Source organism: Fukomys damarensis, unplaced genomic scaffold (assembly GCF_012274545.1).
Source record: "Fukomys damarensis isolate Sample0158 unplaced genomic scaffold, DMR_v1.0_HiC HiC_scaffold_16, whole genome shotgun sequence".
Lineage (NCBI taxonomy): Eukaryota > Metazoa > Chordata > Mammalia > Rodentia > Bathyergidae > Fukomys > Fukomys damarensis.
This window is the reverse complement of record NW_022900928.1, coordinates 94792249-94811670: the sequence shown is the minus strand read 5'-3', so window position 1 is coordinate 94811670 and position 19422 is coordinate 94792249. Positions and strand designations below refer to the sequence as shown.

The following is a 19422-nucleotide window of genomic DNA, read 5'->3' as shown; positions in this document are numbered from 1 at the left end:
CAATCAGTGTCCGTGGCTTGATTCTCTTGCATGAAGTTTTCTTTCTAGGCACTCCTCCCCCTTTGCCAGCATCCCAGGCCAGGCCCTCACTTGCTGTTTTCTGCAACACTACAGATAGCCACTGTCTTTGTCTTTTATTCAGTCAAGGTCCTCAATACCACTTTTGCCTTTTGTAGAAATTATTTCATCCTGTCACATCCTTTACCAAAGCTGCATCTTTTTCAATGCCTTATGTTCCACTGCATAAACTTTCAACGTCCTACATGAGCTTCTCATACTCTTTACTGTTGCTCCAGTTGACACCCTAGCTTTCTCTACTTCTCCATCTGTGGAGCTTCCTCCCCCACACCCACCTCCATCCCCATAAGGGCACCCCGGCCCTAGCTCAGCTGCTGCTCTCAGGAAATCCTGCCAGGATGTCCTTACCACGACCATCCTAATGAATTCCATTTGGCCTTGGATAAGGACACAGAAACTGATGAGGAACCATGCTCTTAAAGGTATGTTTGCTTTGCTGAGGCTACAGATGTGAACTCAGTATGATGTGGGAAGGAGACTTTCCCACATGAAACTCAACTCATTCCTACTAACATTTATAAAGCATCTGAGGTGGATGTGCAGAAAAATAATACCATACCTGCCACCAAACAGTTTTCCATCAGCAGATGGATGAAGATGAGAGCCATCAGTTTAACAGAGTGCAGAGTACAGAAAGAGGCTGTGCAGAGTTGTTGCAGGTCGGAGTCCCTGTGAGGTGGCATAGGAAAGTATTACCTTCATTTTCCAGATGACAAAATTGCTTACCTGCCTGAGAGTTTAAGTGGCTTGTTTATTGTCACAGAGCTAATAATTAGCAGATCCAGGGCTCCTGGGTGGATGATCTTTGTAATGCACAACTCTGCCTACAACCAGCAGGGCCATGAACCCCGGAAAGCAGCAATTAGGCATGCTTGGGAACAGTGTGAATGAACATGGAGCTGGGGGCCCTCCCTGGTAAGACAGAATTTGTCCTGGGAATGACAGTAACCAAGAGATTTCAATCAAATAAAAAGGAGAGAGGGGAGGATATTCTGGAAATAAAGGAACCTAGTGAAAAAGGTCACAGAGCAGGGTAAGAGGAGCAGACAAACAGCTAGTCTGCTCAGCTGATGAAGATGCCTCCCTCTTCCTCCCTGAGAAGCTGAGATAAACAGGAAGGAGAGGCCTGAGTGTCTCCCACAGATAAACAGGCTCCACCCAGAGCCAACAGTGCCTGTGTCTGGGACAGAGTGGGAGAGGACAGAAGTGCTCCTCCTCCAAGAACATGGAAGTGGGCCTGGGAAGAGGGGAGGCCGTTTCCTCAATCCCAGCCCTTAGCACCAGCACCTAGAGCTGAACCAGGAAGATCCTGGGAGCTAAAGACAGACAGATGGCAAGTGTGTCTTCGAAACAGCCTCGGTGGAGCTGGCTCCTAGGGTGGGCTGTGGGGTCGGGTGGGTGAGTGCCCTACCCCCGCTGGAGAGGAGGGAATGTGAGGCTTCCAGAATGGACAAGGGAAAGGCCAGGACAGTGAAGGCGAGGGAGGGAAGGTGGTCCAGCCAGGGAGAGGTTCATTCTGAGGCCATCTAGAGACACTGCCCCAGCACAAACATATGTGAATGTGGGAGGTGGGCGGAGAGAGGGCTGTCAGAATGGTCTGCTAAAACTGTCTTTACTGCATCCTCTTCCTGAACCAGCTTCTCTCTCCTCCTCCTTCTTCAATATACTTCAGGATGGTGGGAACAAAAGCAGGCCGGAGCCAAGGGAACCGAGCCAGGCCAGAGGAATGGATCCATCCTCCTGCCAGGAGGTCAGTGGGCTCCTAGGCAGCCCTGGGTGTTTCCCCTCCAGCTCTGAAGCCCCAGGAACACTCACTACTTTATCCTCACCCAGGCAGGAGCCTCCTCATCTCCCAGGGGTCTCAGCCTGAGCAGAGTTACCTTTGTGCAGAGGGGCCCTGGCACTGACATTTGTTCTCTCTCCCCTCCCTACGTCTCCACCCTGTCCCTCACTCCCAACCCTCTCTGTCTTGTTTTTCTCTCCTCCTGTTTGCTCCCACAGAGCTCTCCAGAAGAAGGGCTGTGCACTAATTCGAGCCAATGATGAGCAATGGCCAGATGGGTGCTGATGCCTCTCCTGTTTTGGGGCCTGCTCCTTGGTTCTTCTGTGCTTTGGTTCTACATCTTCAGAAACTACAGTCCTCATGACCAAGATCCTGCAACCTCCGACTTAGACAGCTTCTCCTAGTCACGGTCCCAGTTCCATGCTCCTGAGGCTTCTGCCTTCTTACTACTTGCTCACCCTGACCCTCACATTCCCAAGAATTCTGACTTCCTCCCTGAATCCTGGGCCAAGCCACCAGTCACATCTGTGTTTTCCTAGCTGATCACTCCTTTGCTTCTTACCAGGCATTCTTATGCCAGCCCTTTGGGGAAGCCCTTGTCCCTTTTGTTCTTTTCTCCTAGCCTTGAGTTGTTGCCCACAGCCTCCTGTGAGGTTTATGCATGCTTGGGTCTCCCGGACTATTTCCTGGCCTCTGAGAGCAGCAGAGTTGTCTCCCCACTGACTTCTTGAGCTTCACCCTGGGAGAGACCAAAGTGGTCAATTGTAGCAGTGACCTCTTCCCAGTATTAGCAGGCTATAGTGGCAGAAGCTTCTTGCCCCTCCATAAATCAGCTGTGTAACATTGGAAGTAGCAGCGCTTGGATGAGTTCAGTCCCAGTCAAGATCAAGTCACTCCAGCTAAATTCCTTCCCTCTGAATTAACCATTTGTTCTCTTCAGCACGGATATGCTGTGCCCTCATTCTACAGTCCCACCTGCTTGACATTTGTTATCAACAGGCATCCCCAGGCCTGCCCAGTATCCCTCCTTCCCATACTTGTAATGAATAAACACTTAATGTCCTGGAAGTCCTTTGTTTTGGCTGCTCAGATCAGCCCAAGACTCAGTTTCTCTCAATTCTTTTTCTCTGAGTATCTGGGGAACAATTGGTGTGCACCACCCTCTGTGGATTCCTCTGTGTTTGATACTCCATTGGTTCCCTATAGCCTCAAAAACATCCTTTCTTCCACCTCTACTGATCCTTCTACACACTTTTAAAAATCTAATCCCCGTGCACTTTGCTTTTCCATGTATCTGTGACTACTCCATTATCTTCAAGTTTTATTTTTAAATGAGTCTCAGCTTTGTTATTTCCTATCAATTTTGTTTCTGTCTTATATTTCACCCGTATTTCTTCAACTCAGCCTTGACTTTCATTCTTTTCTCAGTACTGTCATTTTCCCCCCTCCAACCCTGGTTTTTCAGTGCATTCTTTTCAATATCATTCTCTCCCTGCTCCACCCTTCCAAATCTCCTCTCTCACAATGACCTCTTGCTTCTCCACCGAAGCCTTGGACCATGGCCAGCAATTTAAACCTCGACCATTGGCATCAAAAGAATGGCTGGAGAGTGTGGTGAGAGAAAGGAGGTAGGAGAGTATAACTAGAAGAAGGGAGAGAGTTTTGTTCCTTTGCTGAAGCAATAAGGAAAAGAAAAATATGAGAAGGCAAAAAGGAAATGCCAGAAGAGAAAAGACAAGTTCAGTGGAGGTAAGGAACATTCTGGAAGATGAAGGCTCTAAAGAAGAAAAAACAACTGCTGGGACTGGGAAGAAAACTGAGAAAAAGCCTCGAGGGCCTATAAGAGGTTGGGAGTGAGTCCCACGGAATTGGTGGGCACTGTTGAAGCTCTAGGAATAAAAACGTGAGATAACCAAGCACTTCCTTTCCAAGGAAACCTAGATAAATTGTTGACAGCATAAATTGGAATTTTCTCTGCCTTTCAGAAGAAAAGAACAAGAGGTAGGCTCTCTTTGAGATGAAGGTTATTTTCAGTTAAGAAACAGTGATTAAAAAAAAATATGTTCAGGAAAAATTCTACTTCCTACAGTTGGATGAAGGAACAAAATCAGGAGATTTGATGGGATGGTTTTAGATGTTAGAAGGTAGATGATTCAGATAGATGTATTTTTAAGGTTATTATAATTGCTTGTTTTTTTTTCCTGGGATCAAGGGATGAAAAGAGTTTGAACTAAGTGAATCCTTAGTTTACTCATTTCTTCACTTTGATAAACTTTCCCATATGAATTTATTTCCCTGAAATCACTCAAAGTCCTCTGGCTTACTATATGTTTCTAACTTCTTAACTCACCTCTCCCCTGCCTTTCATTTCTACCCTTTGTCCTTCACTCAAATCTTGCCTATTCTATTCTTTTCCTCTCTTCCTTGTCTTTTCCTTTAAACACTTCCTTTGTTTTCCTCATCATTATGCCTGTACTTCATTTCTTTGCTCCTATCCTTTTTTTGATCCATTCCAAATTGGGTAGTTCTCCTAGACTTGGCCCCTTCCCTTCCTTCCATATCCCTTTGTGGAACTTCCTTTCTTTCCTGTAGCTTCCGGTCTCCTACTTTCTCTGTTTGTCTTTACTCCAGCCAGTACTCTTTTCATTCCCCTATGTCTTCTTTCTAGAGGCCCCAGGATCCTGGCACCCTGGCTCTGGGAGGAGAAGCTTTCCAACACTATGGATCCTGCATGGACATAGATGTCATTGAAGCTGCAAGAAATGGTCCCCTCAGACAAGTACTGATGAGATGAGAAAAGTGGGGCATCATCTTTTCAGGATAAGTAACACATAGAAACAATGGAGACTTGTGGTTGCTGTTTTTCCTACTGTCTGGACCACTTTTCTAGGAATTTCCATGTTCTAGGAGGAAAATGTTAATGGCAATGCTCTGTGAAGAATAAAGATGTAGGCTGAGGGCAGAGAAAGAAGGGTAGAGCTGGAAACCTAGGAAGACCCAAAGACTCCAAAACAAGGAGATAGCAGCTATGAAAGTATGAAAAACTCCAGGCAACTGGTGCTAAGTCTCATACCTCCTATGCTCAGCCCTCTCTTCCGTCTCAGCTTGGAGGCTGGAACATCTCTGGTAAATGGACTTTCTACAACTTCATACAAAAATCTGGCACATTTGATGAGTCAGTATGGCCGCTTCCTGTTCCGAACAATCTATTTGTGAGCCTCTTCTTCCTCTCTACACACTTACCAGGTAAGAAGGGAGGTCTGTCTCTAACTCTAGGACATCATCTCTTAGGAATATCTCAGGTTGGGAAGATAAGAAGAGATATGTGGACAATATAAAGCATTGATCTATCTGAAGGGAAAATTGTTGCTATGGGATCCAAGGACACTAAGTGAGGGGGAGAGAAGGAGCAGCAGGGCCAGTTCTGGGAAGATTGGAGTGGTTCTAGCTCCCCTTATTGTTAATCTGCATTCTTCTAAAACTGCTTAACTATTTGTCCCAGCTCTATAATTCCCCTCCTTTTATTCAGTCTTCATTTTTCCCGTAAGAGCTTTTCTAAATCAACAGCTAATTATGCAGTTCTCTCTGTTTAATGCCTCCCATTTTAGTGACTCACCAAGTCATCAAGATATGGTATGTAGCACTTAGCAAAGTACTGCAAGGTCAGTGCTCTGATCCCCAGACACTTCTCCACTCTTATCTGTATTTCCTTTCTCCCCCTTGTACTCTGCTCTGCTGACTCACCTGTAGCTCTAAGAATATTCCTCTTTTCTTTGCATATGCTCTTCTCCTTGCCTATAGAAATCCCCTACACTGAGCCTAGAAAACTCTTATATGTTTTCAAATTATGATTTGTAAATGGTTGGGGGATATAGCCTCACCTGACCAGAGGGATTTTTGGTTGTGGAAATAGATTAATCTATTGTGTTTAATCCAAGTCCAGCCTTTCTATAGCCCAGGTCCTTCTCTCCCTGTGACATGAGAAGGATTCTTCCTAATTCATTTCTCTCCTATCTCAGTCTCTAGCTCACATTAAGAAAGGGCTCTTCCTGGTTTGCTCATGTGTCACCACAGTTATTCTTTATAGATACAGAAAAGGAGTTGCCCCCAGGAATACCAAGTTGGATGACTTTACAAGAGGAGTGTTTAGGAAGGGTGTCCTCAGAACCCCATGGTTGATGTGGGATCTCTTTTGTTTCTTTAGGGACATTCTACAGAACCACATAATCTTGGGGATAGTGGAGCCCCTTATTCCAGCCCTGGACACCAAATTCCCAGAGGCACAAAAGAACTGAGCCAGAAATTGCAGGAGCTGATAGAGCAACCACTCGTGGTGAGCAGATGAATCATTGTTATTTTCAAGATAGGGACTAATATGGGCGTATTTCTCTCATAGAAAGGACAGGAAGGTAGAAGTTCCTCTGTGTCTGGGCTTTGTAACATGGCAGGTAGCTGAGAGCACAGAGCTTAATCTGAGAACTAAATTACTAGATACCATACCTTTAGAAGCATATCTCCTGGTCATGTCTCTGAACTTTAATATAAACCTGAAACTCTCAAGGGCTCCTCTTGCTGTTTCATCAGCCCTAAACTGTTCACTCCATGATTTGAAAACCTGGCCTGAGAATTTAAGATTCACTGGATAAGGGCTATGCATGTTGAACATCGGTTTTTACTTTGATGTTCAAATGTGTTTCACAAAAATTTTATCTCTAATCCAATGGGATTTGTTGGATCATACCTGGCTTCTTGGAGGAGATGCTAATATATTTGAGGAGAGGAGTGTGTAGGAAATATACCTGACAAGCCAAAGTCTACGGCACATCCCAAGTTGCAGAGTAACTGCTTTACTGAGAACCTTGACATCCTGGGTCAGACATATCCAAATGCAAGTGGAGATGTCTGATACATCAGATCCATGTCAACCTCAACCTCGGGGATGGCCTTGGCTTAGTCTTGCAAAGCATTTTTGTTTCTCATTAATTTGTGAACATTACTCTGCTTTGAAGAAACCTGAAATATCTGTGGAATTGAGAGGGAGCAAATGTATTCACAGAGACTGGAATATAGTTATTGTTTATAGGTATTTTCCTCTATGCTTTCATCTATGAAGTGCTTTAACTCTCAAAATTCCACAAGGTACCATTTTATCCTTGTTTTACAGATATGGAAATAAATATTCAAATATTAAGAAACTTCACCATGGTGATATAACTATTAACTCATTAGAGAAGGACTTGAACCCCCAGGTTCAGGATCTGTGTGCTTAGTCACTGTGTTGCAGAACACACCTGAGGACCTTCATGCAATAAGGTACAATCCCAGGAAATTCATGCTCACCCTATGTCTTGATTCAGGTGAAGCAGGATAGAATCTCCATTCTTCTTCATGGGGTCAGTGCAAAATTTCTGGCAGCAAATAATTTCCTGTGAATCCAAGCAACATGGCTTGATGTCCCATCTTGGAGTGTCAGCTGCCTACAATGAGACTTTTGCTTAAAGAATGTAGAAGGCTTACAAAAACCAAAATCACTGTCCTTTCCATCAACAAACATAACTGTCCTCAAACTTAAAAGCTAAATTAAGCTATGGCAGCAAAGAGTGCTGTGACCTTAGAGAAGTCACTTCATGTTCTGGAGCAACACAAAATCTAATGTCTAATGAGGACAATAGCTGATGCACCTTGAAAAGTTGCTGTCAGGCACTGTGTGTAGAACTTAGCATATATTAATCAATTCTCCCATAAAACCTCTGAGGTCTTTATCTCCATTTTTGCAGTTGCATATGTAGGCACAGAAAGGCCATATAACTTCTCCAAGTCCACATTGCTCATAAGTGAAGGAACAGATTCCAAAATAGATGTTTGGCTCACAAGGCTGTGTTCTGTGAAGGATTAAGAAATACATGACTGCTAAAAGCAATGGGTTAGCACACTCTTCAACAACAGGTGGAATCGAAGACATTTTTGACTTTGTGTTTTACATGATTTCTGTTACGGCTGCTGGACATGGTCTATGTCATGCAAAGGGCACAGCTGTGTTCCTAGGAAACTCTGGTGTAGATAGCTCTTGGTGTCAGCAAGAGAGGGCAAGCAGGCAAGGTTTGGGTATGAGTGGGATCTCTTTGCATTAGGTAAAACTGAAGGAATATCTAGAAAGAAGAAAGGGTTCTCTGGCAAAGGAAGAGATCTCATCTCACTGGACATGCACGGGACACTCACTAAAATGTGATGCTCTGGCCAGGAAAAGATGACAAAGCTTTCATGCAAGGCAGTGCCCAGCAGTGCTGCTGCAAGGCGCCCTGGGTGCCTGAGAACTACCAACAGGCCAGAGCAGCTGAGCAGAGTGAATTGCACAATTAGGAAGGGGGGCCTGGGCAGGAAGGGGAGTGTCATCTAGCTTACCACAACTTCTGCTTTTCACTGTATGCAATTAGGATTGCAGAAGAATTTATCTGTTTTATATTTTAAAAGAATATATTTCAAATTTTACAATGGGATTTCCCAACTTCTGTGAGAATGTGTTCAAAGACAACATCAATGTTTTGTCTTTCACTAAAAGTTTTGGTTCTACCCAATGGTCATGAATTCAGACTTCAGACCATAGTCTTTACAAGGCATTCCAGTTTATAGCATCTTTATTCTAAAAGGCTAAATTATGTAACCATCTCCATTGTGCCCAAATCAGATTTTCCAGCCTGTGAATTTGTTGTGCCTGCCTGCAGAGCTCTGAGCACTATCCAGCCTTCTCCACTGGTAGTGCGTGGTGCTATGTCTAAGTACCCTAGCTCAGTTCAGCTGGGTGAGCTCTGCAGTTGGCTGTGGACCAGACAAGCCCTGGGCTTCTGGTGTTGGACACCGTACTCAATTATGTCCCTGCATCATTGTGATCTGACTGTGTGGCTCTTACTCTGTCCTGTACCCCAGATTGATGAGCCTTTCCATTAGAGATGTTTTTATTATTTTGCCATCATTTGACCTCATTGATCCCATTCTGGCTCTTAATAATTACATATTGTTTTCCAAGTGTCCCCAAACCATGTCTTTAAGGATTCCTTCTAGAATTTGGTTTAGAATTCAACAACTCCTGACTATCCTGTCGTCTATAAATTCTACTTCAGCCCTATTGAAGATTGGCCAAATTTTTGCTTCCTTCCATACTCTTGGAATTTTTCCTGATTGCTATCATTTCCTAAATAATATTACTCATTTTTCAGCTGTGATACACAAAATTTCTTTTCAGTGCTCTAAAATTCATCCACTGAATTTCATTTTATTGAAATATTTCTTCCATCCCTTATATTGTGGAGATCTTTTCCCCTAGTTCTTGTCACAATACACAGCTGTGGTAGTCTTCTGAAGAGAGGTGTGTATATTGTTGAGTAGCCAGGTACTTCACCAAATGATTTTGGAGAAATCGTCAGGTGCTTGCAAAGGGAATCAGGAAGAAAGAATCAGGAGAAGTGAAAGAGCAGGTAGATTCATATCCCCAAGATCAAGTTGTGCGGGTTGCTGCTGTCACAAGCACTGGAATAGTCTAGTAGAGGGCACTCCTGGAGCCAACCCTGTCTGGAGTAGGTAGGATGCTGACCATGGCCAGCTGAGCCTGCACATGACCCAGTCATTGCCATCAGACCCTGCCTTCCCTCCACTTTCTTAGCACACCAGAGTCTGAACCTTTCTTGCAATAAGAGATATGAGCAGAATTTATGGTATAGAGAATATAACACTCAAAATAGACAGCTGGGTCTGGAACAATCTCTAAAATGATGAGCTACCCAAATAAGCCAACCCAAGAGTTTCTTCTATACCCACTACAATAAAGGCTCATCTTTCTGTTCCCTCTAGTGTGAATCTCTGAGCACTACCCAGGCTTCTCCAGTGGCAGAGAGTTCTGTTCCTACGTGACACAGCTCATTTCAGCAGGGTGAGCTCTGCAGTTGGCTGTGGCCTTGACAGACCCTAGGCTTCTGATGTTGGTCGTAAGACCAGCTCCACCATGATGAGAGGACTAGTGGCAGCCTTCCTACCTGCAGGCACATCTTTGCAAAGCAAATTAGTTACAGAAATAGTCTCATAGCTTCATATTACAGTGGTACTTCTGTTCACGAATTTAATTCTTTTCTATGATTCTGGTCACAAACCAAATTAGATGAATGTAGCCAATATAGCATGTGAGCTGAATTTTGTAAGTTTCAGCTCAGCTCTCCTCCTTCAGGCTCCTTGGATTTGTTTCTTCATCTGCCCTTTGTCATATCTGGTCTTAGCCCTTGGTCAACTCTTCAAAGCTTCCCTGGACCGCCATAGAGAGTTCCCCTAGTATCTCTCTTTGGGTCCTACTGATAATTCTCCTGAACTGCTGTCAAATAGCTCTGCACCTCTGAAATCAAAATCCTCCATCTTCTCACCTCATTGTCTTTCCTTGATTTGGCTAAAAGTTTCCAAGGCTCTTGAAGTATACACATAGTAATTTTTTGGTCCTCTTCTCCTAATAAACAATATGGCATCTAAAGCCCCTCTTTACCAATTGTTTTTTTCCTCTGGTAGGTAAGATCCTACAGTGTGATAGACATACTTGGAGAGGGGGCATATGTGATGGTGCAGAAATGAAATGAATGTCTTCAGTTCTGACAAAGTAAGGGTCACTGCAGGGCCCTGTGTGTGAAGCGTGTAGCTAGGACGGATAACTGATCAGCTAAGTGACAGATTTGGCTTCTTCTCCTCCTCTTCCCAGAATCCATCTATTTCTCCAGAGGGATGCTTCCCTAGGCCTTCCTTTCAAGTCAAAAGAGAGTAAGCATGAGTTTAGGCAAGCTCCCAAGACTAGTCCTAGAGGGCTAGGACACAGGTCCCTTCTGCAAAAGAGTGTGTTGCCACAGGATGTAATAAAGGAAGACAAGAATTTCAGTAAAAAGTGTCCATCTGAGGTGAAAGTTTAGACAACATAGACCTGGGAAAAGTTTCACTGATCCCAGCTTTGTCTCTGCAGCTACCCGACCAGCGATGGAGGAAGTACGTGGAGGATGTGGGCACCTTCTTCAAGCCCACCCTGGCAACCTTGACTGTCAAGGAGGCCTTTGGCCCATGCACCTAACATGGTATATGTGAGAGCTGTCCCCGTCCAAGAACCTCTATATTTCTCGCTCTGCTCACCCTACTCTGCTTGGTAGTGTAGGTGAATGAGAGTTGGGAAAGAGAGGAAGAGATGACCCAGAGGAAATTCCCAAGGCCTCCTTTCTCCCTCAACAGGGCATAGTTCACAAACAGGGCATATGGAACACAAAGTACCCACAGCAGGCACCAATTTGGCCACATCACCTAGCTTTCTTGCTCTTGTGTTTCTTCAACAATAAAATGAGAAAATTGCATTCCATGAAGCCGAAGTCACCTCCCTCTTTATCTAATACCTGATATGACATGAACATGGCAGGACTTAATCTTGAAGTGGCTAAATCGATAACCCTAGATGTTTGCCGCCTGCCTCATGCTGGAGATTCTTGAAAGCACTTTGAAGAAACAACTTCATTTCATTTTGATTATCATCATTGTAATTCTATAGGAGACAGAATTGAAGCATAGAGAGGTTAAAGGACTTGCTTGTGTTTAGGTAACACAAAATAGCAGAGTCAGTGTTTGAACTCAGTAAGTCAGAGGCCAAAGCCCAGCTTCTGATATTGTCATTCATTTTCTTCCACGACCAAAGATAGATACAAGGTAGTAGATGGAGGGGAAGACAGGAACTGCACACCCAGACTGTGAAACTGGGGAGAATGCAACTTGTTGGGAAACCTTAGGCAGAGCAGAAGAAGAGCCCTGAGATCAAAGAAGGAAATGATGGCCCTCCTCTCCCTCTGCTCTGCAATTTGCCTGCCCCTATGTGTAAGGAATCATCAGGCTGAGATCCCTGCATGCCAATGCCTATCTTTCTGGTTGACCTTCAGTATAGCCAGTTTACCATTTCCTCCATGTTCCTGGCACAGATCCTTGGGCCCTGGAGTTGGTGAAACCCTGGGAAATAGCCATTCCTCCCGTCTTTTTTAGATTTCCCCCTTTTCTGAAAGTTCCTCCAGCCTGGTAGCTCTCAGAGCCAAAGCGCCTTTGTGGGCCAACGCCTTTCCAGCTGGTTATATGTGTGTCCTATATGAGACACTCTTCTATCTGAAGTGCCGCTAAGCTGCCCTCTCATTACATAGCAGAAACTCCTTCAGTAGTTTCCACACATTTCTGGACAATGTCTTGGACACAACGGCAGGGGAGGCTGGCCACTGCATTGCAGGTACTCGAAGGCCATGTCTGTTCTCACCAGCAAGCTAGAAACCTTATCCTATCCTCAAGTGTCCTTTCCACTATCACTTATGCAACCACAGTTGCATAACTTTCTCCCTTCATATCTCTATTGAACAGATGCCAGTGTGAGGATTCCTTCTCCTACACCATAGATCCCACACTTTCTAGGACAGCTCTAGGTCTTCTGGCAAGTGCTCTTTCCTCTGGCCTAGGCCAGTATATCAGCGCAGAGGTGATAAAGGCCAGGAAGTTGTTTGGGTGGCTGTGTAGAGAACACTGGACTTCCGAGTGACCGTGGCCATGAATCTGAAGCCTAAAGGCAGCCTCATATTCCACACAGGCATACAGCAAGAGGCTGATACAGTACATTAGGGAGACCACGCTACCCAACCAAGACCTCAGCCCCTATCAGCTCTTCTTCCAGAGCTATGCTCAGGTAGGAAGCTGCCCCCTCCTTCCACAGCTTGCTTCTTCTCAGAGAAGAACCCCGTGACTAATGCTCAAAGAACTTTCCTCCCTGATACACACTTCCCAAAGACCCTCTCAGTCATTCAACCACTGCCACAAAAGTCCGTACTGTCCTCTTTTCTCAGTTATCAGCTCAGAATAATCCTGCAGGTTATTGCTAATTAATTCTTTAACCAAATTCAAAATCTTCTCCCCATAAAAAGAACTACATCTAGTTCTTTCCTTGAGATGAGTCAATTTTCTCCTTCTATCATGCCCTAGAAATTGATATCCCTTAAAATGAGATGATAACAGGCTAACTGTACACTCCCTTCCTCAGCAAAGGGCCAGTTCCACCTTGACACAGCACACTTCTGTACCCATGCTCCCTCTGCAAGAGCAGTTCCAAATTTCCCAACGCACTTAGAGACATCCTTGAAGAATCTTCCATCAGACCCACTTCCCTCCCTCATAACTTTTTATTCTATAGCCAGGCCCTCCCCACATGCATAGGGCTATACTAAATGACCTGCAAATGGCAAATGTTCTGTGTAACCCTGGAACATTCTATTCCTATTCCTCTCTTCATTTTCCCCGCAGTGATCCCGTTTCCATGCATTCCTGGTCCTAATGACTGGTCAGCACCTGCTTCTTACTCTTCTTTGGCCTCTGTTCTTCCTCGAGTGGTGTGATGTTTAGGAAGCCCAATCCCCCAGATTTTCAGGACACTCACAACCCAGCACCACCAGGCTTCCAGTCTACCCACACAAGCAAAAACAACACAGCCTTTGGCGGGCATTTCCACTGTTCATGGGGAGCCCTTGTGAACCCTGCCAGATGCTGCCATCTGTAACTGGAAAGCCAGAGATTCCAATGCAGATGTTCAACAGCTCCCTCCCTCATCCTTTTCCCTTACAAAAATAAAAGCTGACAGTTGGCTTCTGTCATCTCTTAATGATTTACATGCTATGTTTTATGCCTAGAAGTCAGAAAAGATAAGAGAGCGAAATGCCAAGAAGGCCTCCCTGAACATGAGAATAGGTAAGATCAGGCAACTAGTGAGTTGGTGGGTCTGAAGGTCAAAGACTGTGCAATTAAACAGAGCAGTTAGAAACTCAAGGGCTTGGTTAAGTCTCAGAAAGCTGCTCCTAATTATTTTCAGATTTTTATTGCAATTTTACTGTCAATGCCTCCACCCTCCAAACTGCTATATTGGACAAAACCAGGGGAAGACTGGGAGGGAAAAGGGTGTGGATCTGAGATCTCTGGCCCTGGAATGCAGAGCTCTGGGCTTGGGTGGCATCAGGCAGAAGCCATGGCAGGAAAGCCTCCGAGGCTGCACCCTAAGGACAGGTGCCACTGGCAAGAGCAGGGAGCAGTGTGCAGGGAGGGGCATGGGTATCTCTTTGGGGAGCTGTGGTGTGGAGCCCAGTGGAGAGAGCAGGTCAGTAAGCGATCAAGAAGCGAAGGTAAAAATCCAGGTCTTCCTCCTCCAGGAGCCAGACCACTGCCTCGGCCTCAATGTCCCTCATAAAAAAGCCATGATGCTGGCCAGGTTAAAGCAGAGAGCGAAATAAAAACGGCGGTCTTGGACAGCTGCTGCCTCGGAGATGAAGTCCTCCTCTTGCTGGACCATGTCCACCACCTGCCACTTCTCACCCACCGAGGAGGCCATGAAGTGCTCTTCATACTGCTCTTGGCCCTGCTCTGGAACAGGAGAGGACAGAGAGGGCCAGGCCCGACCCTGATCTAGTCCTACCCTGACCCTGAACCAGAAGGGGAAGAAGTCGGGGTGTGGGGAGAGCCAAGGGCATTCAGCCCAATGGCCACATCCTGGGCTTTGGCCGGAATGTGATGCACTGTCTAGAGGTCGTTTCTGACCTGGGTTCCAGCACAGCCCCAGCTCAAGCAGCCCTCCTCACACACACCTCTAACACTGCCTCCTCCGCAGTGTGACCCCATCTTAAAGTGAGCGACACCATCCAATGCATCGAAAACCACAGAGGTATTACGGGCAGACATGCTTGTCCACCCACACAGAAGCTGCATGCACAGCAGCTGGCCGTGCTGTCCCCTGGTGAGGAACCCACACTCCAGACCTTTTTCAGGACACCCTGGGGTCATGCCATGATGATGGGGACCTGGCATTCTCTCCCGTAACCCAAAGCCATGGGAGATCCACTCTCACCTAAGCAACTGCTTAGGGCCTGACCTCTGACAGGTCCAGCCTTCCCTCCAGAATGGCCTCCCCTTCCCCACCTACCTTCAGGGGGCGTTTTCTCTTCTAGGTCCCTGTTCTCTGGGCCTCTGCTGCCCTTCTGAGTCTTTGCCCCCTTCATCTGCAGCAGCAGAATGGCAGCCAGGAATGCTGCCCTGTGGGGCTGCAAGCCCAGGGAAGTCCTGGGCCTGCCCACCCACCAGGGCCTCTGGCCCTAGTTCACACTACTCCAGGCTCCTGCCCTCTCAGGGTCCCAGCCCTTACCCCTGCCCAGTGTCGTTTTTGCCTCTGCTTTTCCATTAGACCTCTGACTCCATGTGCTTCATTCTGACCTTCCACAGATTTCACTCTGACCTTCATTCCAGCTCACCAGAGCATTCTATGGCTAGGCAGCCAGCAGGCCATTGCAGAAGCTTCCAGGATGGCCAGAGCACGTTATCCAGCAGTCCTGTCACAGGCACTGCTGCTTTGGATACACAGAGTCACCAACCCTCCAAAGTAATAGCCCTCTACACCCATTGTAGGGACGAGGAAATTGAGATTCACAGTACGAGTGACTCTTTCACTGAGGACCATACAACTGCCAACAGTCAGAGCAGGACTTGCAGTTTGGACTTTTGTATATAAAGATGGCAGCTTCCCAGTATTCTATGCAGTCTTCTCGGAAGAGAAGGGCTGGCAGGGAGCAGTCCCAGACCTGATGCAGAAATGAGGGTCCTCATGTACTGGGCATGCCTGGTGCTTGACATGGTCCTTGAGTCTGTCAGAAACAGAGGATGGGGTGGAATAGAGGGAGGGTGAGAATGTAGCTATACGTGCATGAAAGAGACAGAGAGACACTGCATAGGCATAGAGACAGACAAGGAGAAAAAGGGACAGACCAGGACATAGAGAAAAAAGAGGAAGAGAGCACAGGGACAAAGCCAAGACAGACGTGCACCCCATGTACAAAGAGCCAGGGATGAGGTGGGATCTGCCCCCACACTGAGGCCCTTCTGTATCCTCACTGCCCCTGTTTTTCTTCTTTCTAACTCTGCCTTCCTGCACCTTCAAGCTGAAATGCCCTGCTCTCTTCTTTCACACCTTCCTGTCCTCTTGGCCACAGTGTGTTGCAGCTCATCTGCAAGCTCCTTGGCACTGGGAAAAGTGAGTGTGTGTGCAGGAAAAGCTGGGAGATAAGGCTGCCAGTGGTGGATCTGTGGAAAGCCTCCCTCAGTGCCCCAGTGCCTGCCCTGGAGAGCACGGGCCTTTTGCTTCCTGGCAGAGAAGTTTACGACAGCCTTTCCCCTGAAACCAGAGAGCCACTTGAGGAGGAACAAGGAGGAAGGAACTCTCACTAGCTGCTCACACCTCTCCTGCTGTCAGTAAATCACATGCTTGCATGCGTGCAGAAACACATACTCTCCATGCAAGAGGGAACAACAAAAACAAAAGTACACAGCGGGACTCCTTCCAGGAATGTTATGCACACTCACAGACAGGCCCATAATACAGCAGGCACCGCCTTTTACATACTTCCTGGTGATCAAAGCAGTTGTCAGGGAATGACAGGACTGGTATAGCAGGGTGTATGATAGGGAGGAAAGTTTCAAGTAGGCAGTACCCTGTTCACCCCTGTCATGTACCCACTGACCTGTAAAAATAAAATCTCTAATCATATCCATGCTATTTTGAGGGAGGAGCCTCTCGGTTTCTTGGCACGAAAAGAAGCCACCACCTACATACACCTACTTAACTTCTACTTTAAAGGTTGGGAGACTGAGGTCCAGATCACTCACCTGACTGTAAGGGGAGCCTGCCTCCAGGAAGGGCAAAGAAAGTGAACCAAGGGAGACCAAAGAGAAGAAGCTAGTTGTGCAGGGTTGCAAGGGCAGGCAAGACCAGGTTGTTGGAGGGCAGACTGCTGGGGCAGGGAACAAATCCCTCAGGTTTTGAAGGGGTTTTTCTTTAGGAGATATGGTAGGAGAGGAGTAACCATCAGCATAAATGAAAGCTATTTGCTTAGGCAAGGGAGAGGAGAAATTTGTTCTGGTAATACCTGAAGGTGACCAGCTTAGCAGGACAACCTGTCTGACAGGGGAGGGTCCTGAGTCTGGTGTTGTTTTTATTTAATTTTTTAACAGCAATAAGGATGGAATCCAGGACCTGGCACATATTAGTCAGTATCTCTACTGCTGAGCTACATCTCCAATCTTTTATTTTACTTTGAGAGGATTTCTTGCTAAATTCCCAGGCTGGAATAGAACTGACGACCCTTCTGCCTCAGCCTCTAGAGCAGCCAAGACCACAGCACAGTTTTCCCTTTATTGCAGTTACTACACTGAGTGTCAGCTACTGAGTACAAGGAGAGTGAAGGAGGCTGTGCTGCTCCTGGGACCTTTAGTCCAGCCATGGTTGTTCCATGTAGTGTTGTCCCTGCAGAGGCTCAGCCCTGAGGTCCAGGCCCAGGAAGACTAGTGTAGGCAGGGGGAGCCTCTGTGGAAAAATGTTGGGGCCCTGCCTCCTCCTGGAGCTGGCTGGGGTGAGAGAAACAGACAGCCATGCCTGATTTGAGCCCCTGTGCCTCAGAGTGCTGTGTGCAAGGTTCAGTGTCCTGCTACTTCCAACTTGAAATTCTAAATAAATTTGAGCAGGGGGCCTGCATTTGTGCTTTGCACTGAGCGCTCCAACTGGCAGGGGCCCTGCTTGCTCAGCAGCTTCCACTCTGGGACTTTGACTCCCCATCTCCTGCACTAGAGGGGGACCAGTGTGGTCTCGGGCACAGCTGGTTTCTGGGTGTCCCCTCTGCAAGGACCAACGAGGCTAAGGACTGAAACAAGGGTTTATCCAGTGTCTTCAAGACAAGGATGAACTCTGGAATCTAGCACTGACCACTCTGGGCTGGTCAGGGACACAGGGTTCACTGGGACTGGGGGCTTGAGTTAGAGCAGGGCAGACCCCTCACCCAGCAGGTCTCTCCTGGGGCCATCGTCAGAGATGCAAATCTGCTTCCTCACCTAGAAAACTTCTTGCTTTCCATTGGGACCATCAGAAGGGGGGACTGGAGGACATCAGGGTAGCACTCATCAGTCATCTCCCTGTTCTGCAGCTCCCCTTGACCCTCAAGCTGCAAGACACTGTGTTAGCTTTTCAGCCACCTTTTACTTTATGAATGGAGCATTTTTTTTAACTCTCTCTCCCATCAGAGTCACAAGACCAGCAGGCTGGCCTTGCATGGAAGAAATTAACATGACAGGAATCACAGGAAAGTTCAGGGAATCCCTGTGACCAGTCTATGTCCAAATCTCACATCAGTCCCTATAGCCCTACAAACAACTCAAGAGTCATAAAGCCGGTTTGTTTGGGCACATCTTGTGGAAGTCGTGACCCTCTTAGTCAGATAATTCCTTTGGACCCCTTTCTCATGGCCTGTCTGTGACAGTTTGTACCTGAATCCTATTCACCTTCCTCCAGGACATTGGAGTCTCCACTGCTTCGGGGAGCCAACGAAAATAACCTGTGTACACTTAAGAGACTTCTGCTGGGCCAAAGCTGTGACTTTCGACAAAGAGGTGAGATCAGAGTGTAATGGGATACAGGTGGGGCAGAAGGATGTATATGGGACTAAGGACTACATGGGATTTTGAAACGGACCTTTTGAGTTATCTCTGGAGCCAGGCACTCCTTCCCTGAGGGACTGTGGAAAGTGCCTGGCATCCTTGTCCTACTCCACCTCAGGAACTCTGGGAGAGACAGCACTGCACATAGCCGCCGCCCTCTACGACAACCTGGAGGCTGCCATGCTGCTGATGGAGGCTGCTCCTGACCTGGTCATGGAGCCCACTCTGTGTGAGCCTTATGTAGGTGAGGTTGCTGCAGTTTAACTCTCAATGGGTATGGGAAGAACTGCTGTCACTTTTTCACCTGGGCCTGGGAAGGGTGGCCCTGGGGAAATGATAGAGAGTCAGGAGAAAGCGCTTTTATTACATATCTATGAGAAATGCAGTAGCCTGGTCTGCACATTAAATATCCCTGATCTCCTTGAGCTATTTGTATTTCCTTCCAACCTTCACATGGTCCCTTAGGATGTATCTCTAGGTCCTCATGACAGCAAGAACCCTTGGTACCCACTAGTGGAGGGGTAGGGACAATGAGCTGGGCAGGGAACAGTGGTTCTCAGTCCTTGATCACTCTGCAGAACCCTGGGCTCTGTGTGAAGACCTGTCAAAGAACTCCTTCAAGAGTATCAGGGTGTGGGGTTGTTATGTCCCTTCCAGAAGCGGGCAGGTGACAGACCAGGGGCTGACAGCTCTCTCTGTCCAGGTCAGACTGCCCTGCACATCGCTGTCATGAACCAGAACGTGAACCTGGTACGAGCCCTCCTCTCCCATGGTGCCAGTGAGTCTGCCAGGGCTACAGGCCTTGTCTTTGAACACAGTCCCCACAACCTGATCTACTATGGTGAGTGCCAGGGCCAGGTTGGCAAAAAGAGGAAGGGGACAACAGGGTGACATAGCGGGTGGCTAAGGTGTGCTCTCTTCTTGTAGAATTGAAGGCCAAAGACCACACACCCCCAAGCTCTGCACTGACCTTTCCTCTGGTTCTGCTGAACAAGGGTCCCCACCCCAGCCTG

At 46.9% G+C, this 19422-nt stretch overlaps 1 protein-coding gene, 1 long non-coding RNA gene and 1 pseudogene across 2 annotated transcripts; 2 read left to right on the top strand and 1 right to left on the bottom strand.

The window, feature by feature from the left end:
- The first annotated feature begins 1160 nt into the window (after nt 1–1160).
- Nucleotides 1161–2895, top strand: LOC117286355. Its single transcript, XR_004517503.1, has 3 exons — nt 1161–1415; nt 1716–1828; nt 2080–2895. It is a non-coding gene; the product is annotated as an uncharacterized LOC117286355 (long non-coding RNA).
- An 11225-nt stretch (nt 2896–14120) lies between these two features.
- On the bottom strand, nt 14121–15329 carry LOC104850638 (LLLL and CFNLAS motif-containing protein 1-like). Its single transcript, XM_033763972.1, has 3 exons — nt 15301–15329; nt 14856–14998; nt 14121–14299 (listed from the first exon to the last, which is right to left on the bottom strand). The coding sequence occupies exons 1-3, from the start codon at nt 15327–15329 to the stop codon at nt 14121–14123; spliced, it is 351 nt and encodes a 116-aa protein (XP_033619863.1).
- A 189-nt stretch (nt 15330–15518) lies between these two features.
- LOC104850664 overlaps nt 15519–19422 on the top strand; it is a 26506-nt pseudogene continuing 22602 nt past the window's right edge.